This window comes from Dama dama, chromosome 2 (assembly GCF_033118175.1).
Source record: "Dama dama isolate Ldn47 chromosome 2, ASM3311817v1, whole genome shotgun sequence".
Taxonomy (NCBI): domain Eukaryota; kingdom Metazoa; phylum Chordata; class Mammalia; order Artiodactyla; family Cervidae; genus Dama; species Dama dama.
This window is the reverse complement of record NC_083682.1, coordinates 24,811,562-24,832,001: the sequence shown is the minus strand read 5'-3', so window position 1 is coordinate 24,832,001 and position 20,440 is coordinate 24,811,562. Positions and strand designations below refer to the sequence as shown.

The following is a 20,440-nucleotide window of genomic DNA, read 5'->3' as shown; positions in this document are numbered from 1 at the left end:
CCGGGGAAGGGGCGGAGTCTAGGACGGCTCGGGAACTTTGGTCCTCGGCAGCCTCCGTCCAGGGAAAGTGCGGAAGGAGATCCCGGGCCTGGGGTCGCGGAACCGGCCTCGCGGTCCAGGCTGGAGATGGAGTTCGACAACGAGGCTCTCAGGCGACTCCTTGGCAAGGTGCGGGCAGCCGGTCGGGCAGGGTCTGGGGCGTCGGGGTCTCGGGGCGTCCGCCCGTGGCCGGCCTACCGCCTCGGGGCGTCTACCGGCTTTTCTCGGGCCTCGGAGCCAGGGTGGGCTGGCCTGAAGCCGGCTGCGGGGAATGGGTGCGGTGCGGCGCGGCCCCGGCTCTGGCTCCGCCCGCAGTTCCGAGATCCCCCCAACCTCCATCCGCTCTTAGACCTTCTCACGCCACCAGCTTCTGTCTCAGCTTCCAGCACTCGCCTATCCCTTTAACCACGCCTTTCTCTCAGCAGAAATGGCTTACCCCCACGCACACCCCTGTGTTTTTGACTTGCAGTGTTCATCCTTTGTAAAACTCAGATGTTACTCCCTAGGAGATAGAATCACTCCCTCCTCTCTCCTTATTTTCGGATATATCGATGATCACATCGTGGAGTAATTATTTCTATACAGACCTTACTCTTTGAAGGTGAACTTCATGGCGGCACATTCCCTCATCTAGCCCTGTGCCTGACAACGACGGGGTTAAGTAATTGCGGTAAATGAAAGACTCATGTATATTTGGGAATGAAAATAGGGTTGGAAGGCCCAGAAGAGATCCTCTTAACGTTGAAAGGTTGACTGGGAGGGCTGACCCAGAAGCCTGACCTGCAATTCTAGGGCGTGACCAAGGTCAGTTTCCAGGTTACACCAGGCTGTCTGATTCCCCACCAGTGTACAGTCTGAGGCAAACTTTTCCACCAGTTTCTTAGTTCAGTGATTCATAACGCATTTTAAGACTTCCCTATGCGGAAAGCGTACATTTGTGACGTTTTTGTTGGGTTCGTGTCTTTTTGATTGAAATTGTTTATATGCCTGATTTGAATGATTTTATCTATTGTGACAGATGTGTAGGTCTTGTAGGGAAAGAAGTATCATCATACCTAGGGTTACAGGCTTTCTGACTCCTTTTCAGAGAATATTAAATTAAAAGAACCACGCTATCAAGTTTTTCAGTGAAGGGAGCATGATGTATTGTCCAGGGGGAAGAATTGCTGAAGTTGAGACGAGGAAAAAAAAAAAAAAAAAAACTTCGTAATTTTGGTGGGACTGGAATGCAGGAAAAAGATAAAAGAGAGACGGTGATTTTCTCAAGGGTTGGAGCAGAATAGTTGAGGAAGGTTTTTATCAGTGCATAGGATAGAGTCTGGCACATTGATGCTTAATAAATGTCTGTTGGATATGTCAGTTAAGGAAACCAGTTAGAAACAAGTCAGTCTAGCAGATATTTCCAAAGTTTCTTAGTCCTTGAAGTAGCAAATAATATAACAACTTAATATTTAGAAATAATTTTAGTGCTGCAAATATTGTGAACAGTATATTAAAATCAAGCAACTGTATGGAGAACGTGAAAAATCTTCTTGAAAACAAAGGAAACCTTATAAATATTCCTGCTTAGATAAATACTCCAACTTCATGGATATGAAGATATCTGCTTTCTCCAGATCTGTAGAGTCAATGCAATTCCAATCAAAATTCTAACAGGGTATTTTGGGAATTTTTCAAACTGATTCTAAAATTCATTTGGAAGGACAAAAGGCCAAGAATAATCTTGACCTTCCTACAAAGAATAGGTGTGAGGCTTTCTCTACTGGATATCAAGACTAGTAATTGAGACAGTGTGATATTGGTATAGGATAGACTGATTAACCAAGGGAACAGACTAGAGGGCTTAGAATGATGTTCACATATGTTTTGAAAATGCTATATAAAGCAGAAGAGGCATTGCAGAAAACTACAGAAAGGAGAATACAGGGACAAATGATTATCCATGTTGGAGAAAATGAAATTGGACCTTACTAACTAACTAAAAATTCCCCATGGATTAAAGATTTAAATGTAAGAGATGAGCTTTAAAACATAGAGATAAAATGGAGGGAAGAATCTTCATGCTCTCAAGAGTATACAAGCATTTTGTAAACAAGATGTAAAATACTCAAGAGACTGATAAATTTGACTGCATTCAAAGTAAGAACTTTTATGTATAAAAAGACACATGAAGAGAGTGAAGAGGCAAAATACAAACTTGGCGAATAATATTGTAGTGCATAATTGAGAAAGTATTGGTATCCAGGCTATGTAAATTAGCCTACATATCAATATTAAAACCAAGACAAAATTGGACAAAAGACATGAATAATCCTTTTTTGAAAAATAAAAGAAGACAGCAGGGACATGAGTGTTTTCCCAGTCCATTAGTAACCATGGAAAAGCAAATTGAGACCATAGTAAAACACCATTTTCTCTCACTATGTGGGTGACTTAGTTGCTCAGTCGTGTCTGACTCTTTGCGACCCCATGGATCGTAGCCCACCAGACTCCTCTGTCCATGGAATTTTCCCAGCGAGAATATTAGAGTGGGTTGCCATTTTCTGCTGGAGGGGATATTCCTGACCCAGGGGTCTCTTGCATTGTCAGGTTAATTCTTTACCACTGTGTCACCTGGGAAGCCCCACTGTTGGTGGTTAAATGGTTATTTAACCCTTTGGAGAAACAGCTTGGGCTTTTTAAATTAATTTGATTATGTGTATTTTATGTCCTTCTACATCTAAGTAGATACCATAGATGATTCATAATATATGAAGCAAGAGACATTTGCAGAATTATTCATAATTCAAAATTAGAAACAACCCAGATGTTCATTGATGGAAAGATAATTTGTTCTATACTCATTCACACAGTGGAAAACACTACTCTGCAGCAGTGAAAATGAATGAAATATTACAACATGCAGCAATAGGAGTGAATCTTAGAAACAGTATGTTCAGGAAAAAAATTGGAGATTACATACAAAATTATATTTTAATTAAACCAAGAAGCAGCTCAGCAGTAGAGAGTGGTATTTAGGATGCACACAAATATGATAAAAACTATGGAGGGGGAAAGGCAAAGGAATATGACTATACAATTTAAGGTAGGCAGTTGAATGGTTGAGGAAGAAAAACCCAGACAGATGTAATGGGATTGGAAAGCTCTGTGCTGTCCAGTAGTATGGTAACCACTCAACACATGTGGATTTTTACATTCATCAAAATTAGATAAAATTAAAAATTGAGTATCTCAGTCACACCAGCCACAAGTGTCGGTAGCCACATGTGGCTGCAGTATTCAATAGCACACACATGATCTTTTCCATTATGGCAGAAAGTTTTGCTGGACAGCGCTAGAGGGTAGGTTGGTTTATAAGTGTTTATTTTTCAAAATGTGTATATATGTACATATGTGTTTGTGTGTGTGTGTGTGTGTGTGTGTATATATATATATATATTCTTTAGTATATATTAAGTACTAGGTTTAGAAAGATTTTCTGGTTCCCCAGTTTCTATTTCTACTATCCCTGGCTGAGTTACCTTGAACAGGTAACTTAACCTAGATTTGCTCACTCATGAAATAATAGGATTGGACTTAGTTTGTAAGATTCCTTAGTACTTAACTTGTTTAAAAAAATGAAATGATGCCATAAAATACTCCTCAGTGTCCAACATTTGAGCAGTGTCATACAGGAGTACTCTGATGTTCATAAATATCAGTCTACCAAATAGACATATTGCAGTGGAGCAGATTCAGATTGAATTTTAGTAACTTCTCAATTTTTCAGTCTTTCTCATCTTTTTAATATATAATTTTATTTGTTTATTTATTTTTGGCTGTGCTGGGTCTTTACTGCTGCACAGGCTTTTCTCTAGTTGCGGTGAGCAGGGGCTGCCCTCTCGTTTTGGCACATGACCTTCTCATTGAGGTGGCTTCTCTCGCTGTGGAGCACGGCTCTAGGGCCCATGGGCTTCAGTAGTTGCAGCATGTGGGTTCAGTAGTCGTGGCTCCCACGCTCCGGAGCATAGGCTCAATAGTGTGGCACGTGGGCTTAGTTGCTCGTGGCATGTGGAAACCTCCCGGATCAGGGATCGGACCCTTGTCTCCTGCATTGGCAGGCAGATTTTTTACCACTGAGCCACGAGGGAAACCCCAGTCATAATGATTTTTATGATAGTATAATTGTTTTAGTTTTAGGATTTCATGGGCCAGTTTTCCTCTTTAGTTTGCTGCGTGCACCCTTTAAGCAAATGGCATTGTCTGAGGTATATCTTTAGAGAATGTTACACAGACTTCTCTTAGGTGGTATAGGAATAGTAATGGATTATATGTTAATAGTCATGGATTATATTAAATATTACACTAAGGGGATACTCTGTTTCATATAGACTAAAAGTGGCATGACTTTTTTTTTCTTTTTTGGCTGTGCTGCAAGGCATGCAGGATCTTAGTTCTCTAATGGGATTGAACCTGGGCCCATGGCAGTGAGAACATGGAGTCCTAACCACTGGACCTCTAGGGATTTTTCCATAATATATATATTTTTTTAACAGATAAAATATATCTTTTTCATCAAGAATGAAAATCACCTACTTGACTAGTAGTGATATTTGGGTTTTCAAGCCCTAACAAAGAGTGCTTTTGCACCTTTTTCAACAGACTTTCATATTACTTTGCAGTTAGATCAATTCTAGTATATATCCCTATGCAGCCATTAACTATTATATTCTCAGAGGATGTTAAGAATGTAGAATACAGCATATAATATCAAATAGAAAACAAAAGAAAACTGATACGATTCATAATAAATGTGTAATCCAAGTGACATCAGCGCAGCTTTTTGTACATTTGTTTAGTGTTTAGAGTTGGGATGATTTCATTCACTTTTGATTTCACTGAATCAGGAACACTGAATCTGGGATTCATGTTTACCCTGCTCTAGTTAATACTGGTCGGCCCTTTATTTTAGTGATCTCAGAGATTGATGCTCCTGTGGATCATAACTGCTTTCTATATCCACTCTACTTGTATGACTCTGTCCCTTTGCTGGGTGCCATCCAGTTAGCCTACATTTACTGAAGGCATGCCCTGTGCAGATTGCTGTGGGGAAATACAAAGATGAGTAAGAGTTTTCTGTTTTCAAGTTGTTCATAAATGATATGCTTTTTCTTCTGCCAAATTTTTTCCCCAAAACAAAATGACCTTCTGCTAAAATGACCTTCCTCCTTCCCTCTATTTTTCTATACCATTCTAGGCTCTAATGTGAATTGTAGACAGCTCTTTTCAGAGGCCTTTCTGTAACTTAGATATGCTGTCAATTCATCATTTCCTGTCTGCACTTACTGTTGTACACGCGTTTCATTTAATACCTGACTTTTACAAATGTTAATCATGAGATTTTCATACTTTCGTGCTGAAGTTGCCAGGTGGTAGAGCTATATCTCTTGCACATGAAAAATTGATCTTGTACATGAAAAAAAAAAAAGATTCAGAGAGAGGAAACAGAATCTGTTAGAAGTTATTCTTGATTTTCTCCTAGTCACCTCCAGCCTTCAGTTCAGTTCAGTAGCTCAGTCGTGTCCGACTCTTTGCGACCCCATGAATAGCAGCACGCCAGGCTTCCCTGTCCATCACCAACTCCCGGAGTCTGCTCAAACTCATGTCCATCGAGTCGGTGATGCCATCCAGCCATCTCATCCTCTGTTGTCCCCTTCTCCTCCTGCCCTCAATCCCTCCCAGCATCAGGGTCTTTTCCAATGAGTCAACTCTTTGCATGAGGTGGCCAAAGTATTGGAGTTTCAGCTTCAGCATCAGTCCTTCCAATAAACACCCAGGACTGATTTCCTTTAGGATGGACTGGTTGGATCTCCTTGCAGACCAAGGGACTCTCAAGAGCCTCCTCCAACACCACAGTTCAAAAGCATCAGTTCTTCATTGCTCAGCTTTCTTCACAGTCCAACTCTCACATCCATACATGACCACTGGAAAAACCATAGCCTTGACTAGACGGACCTTTGTTGGCAAAGTAATGTCTCTGCTTTTTAATATGCTGTCTAGGTTGGTCATAACTTTCCTTCCAAGGAGTAAGCGTCTTTTAATTTCATGGCTGCAATCACCATCTGCAGTGATTTTGGACCTCTAGCCCTAGGCACTCACTAATCTACTTTTTGTTTCTATGGATTTGCCTGTTTTTGTACTTTATATGCAAGTAATTTTTTTTTTATGCAAGTAATTTAATATGTGGCTTTTTGTCTGTTTTCTTTCACTTAGTATGTTTTCATGTTTTATCCATGTATATATCAGTTCTTTATTCATTTTTATGGGTGAATTCCATTTTATGGATATATCATACTGGACATATGGATTGTTTTCCTTATTGACTGTTATAGATAATGCTGCTATGAACAGTTGTGCACAAGTTTTTGTGTGGACATGTTTTCATTTTTCTTGGGTGTATGCCTCAGAGTGGAATTGCTGGGTCATATGGTAACTCTAACAGGCTTCCCTAGTGGCTCAGTTGTAATGAATCCGCCTGCCAGTGCAGGAGATGTGGATTTGGTCCCTGTGTTGGGAAGATCCCCTGGAGAAGGAAATGGCAACCCACTCCAGTATGCTGGCCTGGGACATCCCACGGACAAAGGAGCCTGGTGGGCTACAGCCCATAGGGTCGCAAAGAGTCAGACACAACTTAGGGACTAAGCAACAACAATGTAACTCTTTAATCTTCTGAAGAACTGCCAGACTCTTCCACAGCAGCTGCACCATTTTACCACCAGCAGTGGTGTGTGTGTAGAGGGTTCTGATTTCTCCTCATCCTCCCCCACATTTGTTATTGTCTGTCTTTCTTATTGTGGCCTGTCTCTTGATTATAGTATGACTCTTCTGATTTTTTTGTTCTTTTTTAAGATTGTTTTGGCTGTGTTCTTTGAATTTCCATATGAATTTTAAGATCGCTTTGTGAATTTTTGCAAATGAGCAAAAAAACGTCAGCTGGAATTTTAATGTGGATTGTTGACCATTGAATCTGTTGGGGACTATTGCCATCTTAACAATATGAAGTTTTCTGATCTGTCAACAAGGGATGTCTTTCTGTTTACTTAGACCCACTTTAATTTCTTTCAACAATGTTTCGTAGTTTTAAGAGTCTGTTTTGCATCTTGTTAAATGTATTCCTGAGTATTTTATTCTTTTTGATTGTTTTCTCAGTTTCATTTTCAGAATGGTAATAGACTCTTAACATACTTTTTAAAAAAATTTTTATTTAATCCCCCGCACAAATTTAAGAGGTGGAGTCTAGGAGTCTCCTCTTTGCCAATGAGAAAAGATCAAAGAAGTTAAATGATTTTGCCCACAGGGCAACCAAGGTAGTGTTTCTGAGACTACATCAGGATGAATGAGGAGGCAATTCTCTCAGCCTGACTGCAAACCCTTGCATGCTTTCTGTTCTTTCTTTGAAACCCAGTTGTAGTACCAGGAAGGGAAATTCTGGGTATCTCAAGTGAATGAGGTATTCAGGCATGAGAGGTGGGTCTTTAACCATGATGTCAGCTGTGTAATTTCATATAGATATGAAACACCCAGGCATTGGGTTTGAGGTCTGGTTTCATTTACTATCTAACTCAGCAAGTTATTTTGATTCTCTAGGTTTCATTTTCTATAAAGTCAAGCAGTTATAAGCCCTACCTACTTCACAGGGTTGTTATTAATGGGATTAGATCAAATACCATTCATGGTTGTAAAACTCAGAGCCCAGGGCCTAGTCCATAGTAAGTGTTCAGTTAAATGTTAATTTGTAATTGTTCCGTTGCCTATAGTTTTATTCTTATTCTGTGTTCATTTTTCTCTTTTCAGTACAAGTTCAGGGATCTAACTGTGGAAGAACTGAAGAATGTAAACATGTTTTTCCCGCATTTCAGATATTCCATGGATACCTATGGTAAGAATCATTTCTCTAGTTTTTAAACTATTAATTATTTGTTCTTAGCTATAACTGTATTATAATTTCTCATTTCTCTCTTTTATCCCCTGATTCTGAACTGTACTTTATGACCTGTGGTTTTTAAGGAAACTTGAAGTTAATAAAATTTGTATTGTATTAGTTTCCTATTGCTGCTGTAACAAATTAGCACACAGTTAGTGTCTTGAAACAAATTTACTGTCTTATGGTTCTGTAAGCTAGAAGCTCAGCATAAGTCTCTGTAGGTTGGAAGTGTTGGTAGGTCTTAGTTCCTTTCTGGAGGCTCTGGGAGATGTAAAAAAAAAAAAAAGGCCAAAAAGACTGTATCTTTTTTAGTTTCTAAAGGTCACCCATATTCTTTGGCTCAGAGTCACCTTCCTCCATCTTTAAAGCTAGCAATTTGCATCTCTCTGACCATCCTTCACAAATCTCCACAGAAAGGGTTTTCTGCTTTAAAAATTTTTTTTAAAATCTATTTTATTCGGCTGTGTTGGGTCTTCTTGTTGCGTGGGCCTTCTCTACTGGCGGCAAGCAGGGGCTCCTTTCTAGCTGCGGTGCTTGCGTTTTTCTGTGTGGCGGTTTTCTTGTTGTGGTGCACAGGCTCCGGAGTTTTCAGGCTTTGGTAGTTGCAGCATGTGGGCTTAGCTGCCCCGCGTCATGTGTGGTCTTCCCAGACCAGGGATCGAACTGGTATCCCCTGTGTTGCAAGGCAGATTCTTAACCTCTGGACTACTGGGGAAACCCAGGTGCTCTGCTTTTAAGAACCAAATGTGGGGCTTCCCTGGTGGCTCATTGGTAAAGGATCTGCCTGCCAATGCAGGGGGCATGGGTTCATGCACCAAACCATTGAGCCTATACTCTGGAGCCCGGGAGCCACAACTACTGAGCCCATGTGCTACAACTAGCGAGGTGCATATGCCTTAGAGCCTATGCTCTGGAGGAAGAGAAACCACTGCAGTGAGAAGCCCATGCACTGCTGCTACAGAGTAGCCCCCACTGGCCACAACTGGAGAAAATCCTGTGCCGCAGTGAAGATCCAGCACAGTGAAAAATAAATAAATAATAAAAAAGAAAGAACGAAATGTGATTAGCTTAGGCCCACTCTAATCATATAGGATAACTTCCTCAGGGAAATTGTCAGGGTCCTTAACTTAATTGCATCTAAAAAAGTTTCTTTGCCAAGCAAGGTAATATATATATATATATATATGTGTGTGTGTTCCAAGGATTAGAGTTTTGGACATCTTCAGAGGCCATTATCTTGCCCATCACATATATGGTTGATAATAAATTAATAATGTTTTAGTTATCTTTTTAGCTTAATATAGAGAGTCTAGTTACCTGAGGAAGATTTTACTTCTTCATCTTTGAAAATTTCTTACCCCAGCCCACACTTGGAAATACATTTTATATCATGACCCCATGTATACATAACTAAAATGTTATGTACACTGTGGTGTTTTCTATTCCATCCCATTTAAAAACAAATAGTGATTAAGACTGACGAAGTTGATTTCAGGACTTATGAATTAGTCAAAGAATACAGTTTTGAAAACTTTATATGAGTATGTTTTGTATTTGAATTAACTTGAGTTAATATATCTAATTCAGCTTCATATATGGGAAAATTTGGGGTATTAACTGAAGTATTTCTTAGGAATAGCTAATTTTTGTTTTGTTTTTAATTTACTTATTTTTAATTGAAGGACAGTTGCTTCACAGCATGGTGCTGGTTTCTACCAGACGTCAGCATGAAGCAGCTGCAAGTTTACCCAGGCCCCTCCCACCCGAGCACCCCTCCCACCGGAGCACCCCCCCCCCCCCCCCCCCCCCCGCCGCCATCACACCCGCCAGGTTGTTGCCGAGCCCAGCTTGAGTTCCCAGGGTCATACAGAAAATGCCCTTTGGCTGTCTGTTTTACGTATCAGTTCAGTTCATCACTCAGTCACGTCAGACTCTCTGCGACCCCGTGGACTGCAGCACACCAGGCCTCCCTGTCCATCATCAACTCCCAGGGTTTACTCAAACTCATGTCCATTGAGTCGGTGATGCCATCCAACCATCTCATTCTCTGTCGTCCCCTTCTCATCCCGCCTTCAATCTTTCCCAGCATCAGGGTCTTTTCCAGTGAGTCAGCTCTTCACATCAGGTGGCCAAAGTATTGGAGTTTCAGCTTCAGCATCAGTCCTTCAATAAACACCCAGGACTGATCTCCTTTAGGATGGACTGGTTGGATCTCCTTGCAGACCAAGGGACTCTCAAGAGTCTTCTCCAACACCACAGTTCAAAAACATCAATTTTTTGGTGCTCAGCTTTCTTTATAGTCCAACTTGCACATCCATACATGACTACTGGAAAAACCATAGCCTTGACTAGATGGACCTTTGTTGGCAAAATAATGTCTCTGCTTTTTAATATGCTGTCTAGGTTGGTCATAACTTTCCTTCCAAGGAGTAAGCGTCTTTTAATCTCATGGCTGCAATCACCATCTGCAGTGATTTTGGAGCCCAGAAAAATAAAGTCAGCCACTGTTTCCATGGTTTCCCCATGTATTTGCCATGAAGTGATGGGACCAGATGCCATGATCTTAGTTTTCTGAATGTTGATCTTTAAGCCAACTTTTTCACTCTCCTCTTTTACTTTCATCAAGAGGCTCTTTAGTTCTTCACTTTCTGCCATAAGGGTGGTGTCTTCTGCATATTTGAGGTTATTGATATTTCTCCTGGTAATCTTGATCCCAGCTTGTGCTTCCTCCAGCCCAGCATTTCTCATGATGTACTCTGCATTTAAGTTAAATAAGCAGGGTGACAATATACAGCCTTGACGTACTCCTTCTCCTATTTGGAACCAGTCTGTTGTTCCATGTCCAGTTCTAATGGTTGCTTCCTGACCTGCATACAGGTTTCTCAAGAGGCAGGTCGGGTGGTCTGGTATTCCCATCTTTTTCAGAATTTTCCACATTTTATTGTGATCCACACAAAGGCTTTGGCATAGTCAATAAAGCAGAAATAGATGTTTTTCTGGAACTCTCTTGCTTTTTCGATGATCCAGCAGATGTTGGCAATTTGATCTCTGGTTCCTCTGCCTTTTCTAAAACCAGCTTGAACATTTGGAAGTTCATGGCTCATGTATTGCTGAAGCCTGGCTTGAAGAATTTTGAGCATTACTTTACTAGCGTGTGAGATGAGTGCAATTGTGGGTTAGTTTGAGCATTCTTTGGCATTGCCTTTCTTAGGGATTGGAATGAAAACTGACCTTTTCCAGTCCCGTGGCCACTGCTGAGTTTTCCAAATTTGCTGTCATTGAGTGCAGCACTTTCACAGCATCAATTTTTAGGATTTGAAATAGCTCAACTGGAATTCCATCACCTCCACTAGCTTTCCATTGCTGCTCTGCAAATAGGTTCATCAGTACCATCTTTCTAGTTTCCATATATATGTGTGAGTATACGATAATTGTTTTTCTGACTTACTTTACTTGTATAATAAACTCTAGGTTCATCCACCTCATTAGAATTGACTCAAATGTGTTCCTTTCTATGGCTGAGTAAATATTCCATTGTATACATGTACCATAGCTTCTTTATCCGTTCACCTGTTAATGGCATCTAGGTTGCTCCCATATCCTCGCTGTTGTAAATAGAGCTGCAGTGAACATTGGGGTGCATGTGTCTTTTTCAATTTTGATTTCCTCAGGGTGTATGCCTAGTAGTGGGATTGCTGGGTCATATGGTGGTTTTCTTCCTAGTTTTTAAAGAATCTCCATACCATCTTCCATAGTGGCTGTATCAATTTGCATTCCCATGGACAGTGTAAGAAGGTTCACTTTTATCCACACCCTCTCCAGCATTTATTGTTTGTAGATTTTTTCACGATGGCCAAAGAATAACTAATTTTATGTGTGGAAGAAATGATTAGATTCTGGCCCATCTGTTTGTTGCCTTTCTTGAATAACACCTGGCATCTGGTATATAAATGCCTGGGATGGGGGATTTAACAGCTACTATTTGTTGAACACCAAATATGTTTCCAAATGTTTTACCTATATTATTTTACATACTCTTTTTACAACCAGAACTGTGAGATGAGTATCATCATCTTCAGTTTTCAGAGAGTTTAAATAACTTGCTGAAGATTACACAGCTAGTTAGGCATAGGGTTAGAGCTTGTACTCATGTTCATCTTCCCCTCTGCTTAAATAATGCATGTTCTTTTACGATGTCTTCCTTCATGTTATAGATTTAAAGCTTTGGTGTACCAGTTAATTCTTTATCTCTTTTCTCTCATCTAGAGAAGTGAGCTATGGTGCCATTAAACCCTCAAGCTATAGGATTATTATTGCCAATGTACATTTTGTTATTGAAGAGTGTTGATCATGTGTTATAATCATTTCTCTTTTGGCTTTTTTAATAATTTGCTTGGACAATGACTGTAGTTTCTGTACCACATTTCCAGATTGTTCCGTGTCCCTGAGAAACAATCTCTGTTCTACTCCTCTGTCCATTTTAGTTTTTACCTGAGAGTGACCCCTTCACCTATTGTTATCTTTCACTCATATCAGTTCAGTTCAGTTGCTCAGTTGTGTCTGACTCTTTGCGACTACATGAACTGCAGCACACCAGGCCTCCCTGTCCATCACGAACTCCTGGAGTCCACCCAAACCCATGTCCATTGTGTCGGTGATGCCATCCAACATCTCATCCTCTGTCATCCCCTTTTCTTCCTGCCCTCAATCCTTCCCAGCATCAGGGTCTTTTCAAATGAGTCAGCTCTCCGCATCAGGTGGCTAAAGTGTTGGAGTTTCAGCTTCAACATCAGTCCCTCCAATGAACACCGAGGACTGATCTCCTTTAGAATTGACTGGTTGGATCTCCTTGCAGTCCAAGGGACTCTCAAGAGTCTTCTCCAACACCACGGTTCAAAAGCAGCAATTCTTCTGTGCTCAGCTTTCTTTGTAGTCCAACTCTCACATCCATACATGACTACTGGAAAAACCATATGGTTCAAGGTAAATATATGTACTTATGTACACTCTTGGCCTTGAGTTTTCTGTTATCCTAGCTTTTCCTCTTCTGCCTTTCTGATAAGTCATCAAATCTATTTAGACTTTTTTCTTGCACTGCCCAAGTAGTATAGTTAGCTACTGAGGTCTTAAAAGGACCATGTTCTAAGGCAGTTTGACAGTTTGAAACCACATGTAGTGTTTGCTGTATCCAGTTCAGAAATGAGGGCACTAGCTCTCCATCAGTGTGTTCCAATTATTGATGGACAAGGTGAAACTTCAGAAATGTGAAGACTGAAAAAAGGTTGAGAATAATGGAGTTTGAGAAGTCAGAGATTATTAGTAATCTTTCTGGAAGGTTACTTTCAAAAATAAAACCTTTTTTTCTGATTATAAAATTTATAATCTGATATCTGAAAGTGATTATTAACATGAGTTACTTAGATTTGACGATTATTTGATAGTGTCTACACATTTTATAATCCTTTACTTCTTATAATGGGTTTTCACATGATCTCTTTGATCCTTGTGACATAGTCTTTATTTTACAGATGATGAAACTGAAGGTCAAAGTGATTAAAGTAACCAAAAGTCAGATGCCTCTGTTGATGGAAGTAATCAATAAACAATCTGTAATAGGACTAGAAAAGAGGTTTTTTAAAAAGTTTTTATTTACTTATGGCTGTGCTGGGTCTTCATTGCTTTGTGTGGGCTTTCTCTGGTTGCGGTGAGTGGGGGCTATTCTTCATTGTGGTGCACGGGCTTCTCACTGTGGTTGCTTCTCTTGTTGCAGAGCACAGGCTCTAGGCAGGTGGGCTTCAGTAGCTGCAGCACTCAGGCTTGGTAGTTGTGGCTCGAGGGTTCTAGCGTGCACGCTCCATCGTTGTGGTGTGGTGCACAAGCTTAGTTGCAGTGAGCCACATGGTATCTTCTTCCTGGACCAGGGATTGAACCCGTGTCTTCTGCATTGGCAGGTGGATTCTTAGCTACTGAACCACCAGGGAAGTTCAGAAAGGAGTTTTATTCAAGCCAAGCTGAGGCTCATAGCTTAGGAGACAGCTTCTCACAAAGTTCTGAAGGGCTAGTCTGAAGAAGCATGGTTGTTAGCACAGTTTTATATGTCAGAACAAAGAGCATCAAAGGTGACAGGGGTTCATTCCTTCAGGGTTTCAAAAAAAAAAGACACATGAGCATACACGCAGTGAGTCAACATGGCCTTGACACCTGTGAAGGGAACTTGATCATTGAAGGAGTACTAGCATTGATGTTTTAGGAAAGAGAGGCATTTATCTCTGTCTTCAAAACAAACATTCTTTGCTTCTGGACAGTGTATCCTTTTCTTTCACTGTTAAAACAAATTTAACACAATGTATGTTTAAGGGGCCACAAAACTGGCTATTCTAGTTAGCATAAAGCTTAAGTTAAATAATGTATGAGCCAGAATGACTTCCCCATATCTCAATATGTAAAAGTTTCTTCCATCACCTCTAAGTAGGAAAGCAGGCCAAGAACTTGGGATTTAATATCAAAGTCCAGAGTTCTTTCAGCTACCTGCTCTGCTTTCTAAGATAACGTCATTTAGTACTTTGCCCTTGTCAATGTATTTACTGATTCCTAGATTATGGTATATACAAATTGTGTGTTTCTATATGTGTGTATGTACATGCATGCATATTAATAATATAATTCTTCCTACTTCTGATTGCACTTTTTGGGACTTTTTTTTTCTTCTAGTTTTCAAAGATAGTTCCCAGAAAGACCTACTGAATTTTACTGGTACTATTCCTGTGATATATCAGGGTAAGTATGGAAGTTGAGAAAATGTGGGAATTTTCTAAAAGAGCAATTTAATTAGAACTTGTATTTGTTTAGTTCCATAACATTCTCAAAGTGCTTTTTAAAGAACATTCTAAAAAGCTGGTTGATTTTTAATTAAGTAATTATTTATTTTTAATTAATTTATTTTTTTGGCCACACCACGTAGCTTGTGGAATCTTCATTCCCTGGACCAGGAATCAAATCCTGGCCCCCAGCAATGGAAGCTTGGAGTCCTAACCACTGGACTGGCAGGGAATTCCCTCACTTAAAATGTATATGGCCTGTATATACTTAACCTTACTGGATATAGCAGAATGCTGTCCCAGAGAAGGAAGGCCTAGATGTTAATATCAACAAATTCATTTCAGTTCAGTGGATATTTATTTATTGAATGTCAGCTGTCTGCCCACCGCCCTGCTAGGTTTTGAGGTTTAGTTCCATAACATTCTCAAAGTGCTTTTTAAAGAACATTCTAAAAAGCTGGTTGATTTTTAATTAAGTAATTATTTATTTTTAATTAATTTATTTTTTTGGCCACACCACGTAGCTTGTGGAATCTTCATTCCCCGGACCAGAAGTGATCCAGACAGACATGAGCGTGTGCTTGTGGAGAGTTTACTCTGCCTTCCATAGCGAACTTCAGAGGTTCCACCTTTTTTCCCATTGCATGTTTTGTTCCCCTTCCTCTCCCTCTGTATGATGTAGCATTATCCCCACTCTACAGGTGAAACTGAATCCTGATCACGCGGTTTACCTGAGCCCACACAGCTGGTTATCAGACTGGAACTTAGAACTCCAATAGGAAATTTTTAAAACACAAGAGCCCATTAAAACTCAAAAAAAGGCAACATATTTTCAGATGTCCTGACAGGTTAGAATAGTTAAGTATTGGCCCAAAAAGAAAAAAAAAATCACTAACTTACCTGTAATTAATTCTTAATTATGATGGATTGATTGACTGATTTCATAGTTCTTAGCATCCCCTGTGATTTCAAGGGTAGTTGCATATCGACAGAGGAACTTAGGGATTTAAATGAATCATTGCTTGTTAAATCATGTAGGGAGGTAACAAGAGGGCATAAAAGTTATCTTAAAATGTCACTCGTTGGCCCTCTGCGTCTTCCTGGAGCTGTGGAGTCATTGATTCTTATGCTGGTAGTAATTCCAAGGTAGTAATGCAATACGTTTTCATTTTGTAGTACACCCTTTTTTTCCCTTTTGCTTTTGACTAGAATTATATCAACTCCTTGTGATGCACACCAGTTATTTCTAAGCTGATAGGAGGTGGTCAGAGTGTATTATCTTTCTTGTCTGTAAAGTGGGCTAAGGGAAGAGCCTAACTAGAATTTTGAGGATTAAATGCACTACTCTAAAGTAAATCTCTTGGCTTTTACAGTTCCTGGCATGTAGTAAGTGCCCAGTTAAATGTTGCCCATTATTATTTCTTTGCCTTTGTTGCTGTCTTCTGGTTACTAGTTTTGTTAGTGTAATAATACATACTGGGCTTCCCTGGCAGCTCAGTGGTCAAGAATCCACCTGCCAATGCGGCAGACACAGGTTTGATGCCTCATCAGGGAAGATCCCACATGCTGAGGACAGCTAAGCCCATGCCCTGCAACTGTTGAGCCTGTGTTCTAGAGTCTGGGAACTAGTGAGCCCGTGTGCCACAGCTATTGAAGACCACGCGCCCGAGAGCCCGTGCTCTAGGAGAAGCCACCTCAATGAGAAGCCTGTGCGCTGCAGCCGCTCACAGCAATTAGAGAAGAGCTGTGCAGCAAGAGAGACCCAGCACAGCCGAAAATAAATAAATACAGAAATTAAAAATAGAGGCCAAGTCTTGTCAAAATAAAATATAATTTTAAAAAATACAAATGTTCATGCTAAAAAAATTCAAACAGTTGAGGAAAGATGAGGTTAAGCTTATATCTAACCTCCCATTACCCAGTCCTATTCCCCAGGTGAATCTTCTGTTGATATTTCCTAATATATACCTGTAGAAATTTTTTGGATTATTTCTTATCCCTCCAGATTGTGTCAAGGTTGTGATACACTTTTTCTTCATTCACCCATTCTTTAGAGATGTGTATCATACCCATCTGAACTTTATTTACAGCTAACTCAAATTATTTTCTTATGATATAATTACTTTAAATCCGAGGACTTTACCAGGAGTTCTGAATTTTGGGTAATGAATTACTGAAAGTAAATGGGCAGTCTAGGAGGCAGGGCATTTGCTGACACAAAGGAATGAGAAAGAAGGAAGAAGGGCACAGAGAATACCAGTAGTGAAATCTTACAGTTCAGTTCAGTCGCTAAGTCATGTCCGACTCTTTGCGATCCCATGGACTGCAGCACGCCAGGCCTCCCTGTCCATCACCAACTCCCAGAGTTTACTCAAACTCATGTCCATTGAGTCGGTGATGTCATCCAGCCATCTCATCCCCTGTTGTCCCCTTCTCTTCCCACCTTCAATCTTTCCCAGCATCAGGATCTTGTCAAATGAGTCAGCTCTTTGCATCAGGTGGCCAAAGTATTGGAGTTTCAGCTTCAGCATCAGTCCTTCCAATGAATATTCAGGACTGATTTCCTTTAGGATGGACTGGTTGGATCTCCTTGCAAACCAAGGGACTCTCAAGAGTCTTTTCCAGCACCACAGTTCAAAAGCATCAATTCTTTGGTGCTCAGCTTTCTTTATAGTACAACTCTCACATCCATACATGACTACTGGAAAAACCGTAAGTTTGACTAGACGGACCTTTGTTGGCAAAGTAATGTCTCTGCTTTTTCATATGCTTTCTAGGTTGGTCATAACTTTTCTTTCAAAGAGCAAATGTCTTTTAATTTTTTGGCTGCAGTCACCATCTGCAGTGATTTTGGAGCCCAAAATAATAGTCAGCCACTGTTTCCCCATCTATATGCCATGAAGTGATGGGACCAGATGCCATGGAAATCAGGCTCACACATGCTTTGTCATGCGTGTGATATTAAAAGGCATAAATGCGGCTGGGGAGGGGCATTGATGGAGGCAGCAGAACCTTGATCAACCAGGAAGATAACTTCAGTAGATATTAGTTTCCTTTTCTTTAAAGGGTAGTGATTAACATTAGTAAACAGCTCCATTGAGATTAGGACTACCACTCCAAAACAAAAAAGTTGCATGGCCTAAAGAGTGGCTTTTAAATGTTTGATTGTGACCCACAATGAGAAATACTTGCATATGTTAACTTCAGTCAACACTTGTATATAACTGAAATTCCATACTACCTGCCATTGTATTTTTCTGTTTGATTCCATTTAAAAATTTTATTGTTTGCAGTCCACTAAATTAATTTCCCAAGCTATTGATTGTGGCCAGCATTTGAAAAACACTGGTCTGAAGTATATAACGTTGGAGTGAATTCTGGAGGAATGTGACGATGTGTCTCAGTACTTGTCAGTCATTTTATGGTGCTGTGATCACATGACTTTATAATCGTAAAGTTAACTTTGGACCAACAGCTGTGTCTGTTCCCATACTGTAAGTACTTAGATACCGTGTATGCTGACTGGTGTAACTAGACTTGTGGCGATTATTTTCCAGTATATACAAATGTTGAATCATCATGTTGTCTACCTGAAGCAAATATGTTATATGTCAGTTATACCCAAATAAAAACAAAAATTTAAAATACTTCGATAGGACTTCCCTGGTGGTCCAGTGGCTAAGACTCCACACTCCCATTACAGGGGGCCCAGGTTCATTCCCTGGTCAGGGAACTAGATTCCACAAACTGCAACTAAGATTCAGAACAGCCAAATAAACACATCATACTTTAAAAATAAATAAATAAAAATAAAATACTTCGATAAAGTTAGAAGAGGAATATAGTTCTGAGAACTGCTGATATAAAATAGTAAAAATCATACCATGACATTTCTATTATATACTGACTTTCAGTCCTTTAGAATTACATGGGAAGCTTTTGAAAAATGTTGTCCAGACCTGGTCCCATTGAATCATAAACTTGGGGGGCAAGGATTGGGTATTGGTATATTTCACAGTTCCTAAAGAGTTTCTAATACACAGGCAGAGCTGAGTATCATTGTGGTTAGGGGAGAAGGAAGCAAGATGAAAAAAATAGAGGATTTCCTTAGTGAGAAAAGATTTCTTCAGTAGAGGAGAAAACTTTTTATTTAAACCTTGCTTATTTCCAAAATGGGTTTGAAGACAATTTTAAAAATTGCCAAACCATCGTGGTACTTAACTGTGCTTCCCAGGTGGCTTGGTAGTAAAGAATCCTCCTGCCAATTCAGGAATTGCGGGTTCAGTCTCTGGGTTGGGAGGATCTCCTGGAGAAGGAAATGGTAACCCACTTCAGTATTCTTACCTGGCATCCCATGGACAGAAAAGCCTGGCAGACTGTAGTCCATGTGGTCGCAGAGTCAGACATGACTTAGCAACTGAGCAAAACGTGGTACTTAACCACGTCATGTACTATTCTAAGCATTGTTATGTACCTTAACTGATTTTATCCTTACAACAATCCTATGAAGTAGGAGCTTTTATTACTGTTTTTTGTAGAGGAAGGAATTGAGGCACAGAGAAGTTAAGTAACTTGCCTAAAATCCTATAGCTAGTAATGTGTGGAACTAGGATTTGAACCTAGGCATTCTTGCTCCTGAGCAGCCATGTTTGAAATACATTGAAAAAACATATGCAGTAAGACTATGAAAGCAGGAACAAATATTGGGAGATCCAATGGAAGGGTTAAGGTAATTGATCAGATTTCTAGTTTAAGGTTAGTTTTTGCACTTGAGTTTAGCTTTGGGCTTCCTCTGAACCAAAGCAATCAGAGATTTTGGCTCTTGCACCTGATGTGAAGAATTGACTCACTAGAAAAGACGCTGATGCTGGCAAAGGTGGGAGGAGAAGGGGACGACAGAGGATGAGATGGTTGGATGGCGTCACTGACTCAATGGACATGAGTTTGAGTAAGCTCTTGGAGTTGGGGATGGACAGGGAGACCTGGCGTCCTGCAGTCCATGGGGTCACAAAGAGTAGGACGTGCCTGAGCAACTGAACTGAACTGAAATGAGGCATGATGTACATGGTTATGTAGCACATTACATGGTACATGTACATGGAAGATCTTTCACTTGGGTTCCTATCTCAGTGCACTAAAATTTAAGAGCCACTGAACAAGGTGGCTGTTAAGGTTATTTTCAGCTGTTGAGTTCTGTGTATCTAACCCAGCTTGTATGTTACAGTATCTTTAATTAATGAGCAACTTGAGGGCTAGTCTCAAATTCATCTTTCATTTGTTCATTCATTCATTCATTATTTACATAAGAAACTTTTATTGAGCATCCAATATGTTAGACACTGTAGTAGGGAACATGGAAATGAATAATATATAATCGCCTCTAGACGTTTATAGTGTTAAAGGGGAAATAGACTTGTAGACAAATAACTTGGGTGGAGCAAAGAATGTTATATAGAGAAAAGTTGTACCCCATACTCCTAGTACAGTAGGTCCTATAAATATTTACTGAATTGAATTGAATAAGCTGGCCATTGTCTTGATTAATTTTCCTCAAATGTTATACTGGTGCTTTAATGGAAACATATTTCCAATGTGAATGTGGATGAATATAGGGAAATAG

The 20,440-nt window shown here is 40.0% G+C and overlaps 1 protein-coding gene across 6 annotated transcripts in view; it reads left to right on the top strand.

The window, feature by feature from the left end:
* The first annotated feature begins 7 nt into the window (after positions 1-7).
* UEVLD (UEV and lactate/malate dehyrogenase domains) overlaps positions 8-20,440 on the top strand; it is a 55,697-nt gene continuing 35,264 nt past the window's right edge. For 2 of the 6 annotated variants that reach the window (XM_061167848.1, XM_061167842.1), the window contains exons 1-3: positions 17-168; positions 7,873-7,957; positions 14,714-14,779. In XM_061167848.1, the coding sequence (XP_061023831.1) occupies positions 127-168; positions 7,873-7,957; positions 14,714-14,779 (193 nt within the window). In that variant the 5' untranslated portion in view covers positions 17-126. Of the gene's footprint in view, positions 169-7,872; positions 7,958-14,713; positions 14,780-20,440 lie in introns of those variants that run through there. The other 4 variants (XR_009697060.1, XM_061167862.1, XM_061167852.1 and 1 more) reach the window with 4 other exon arrangements.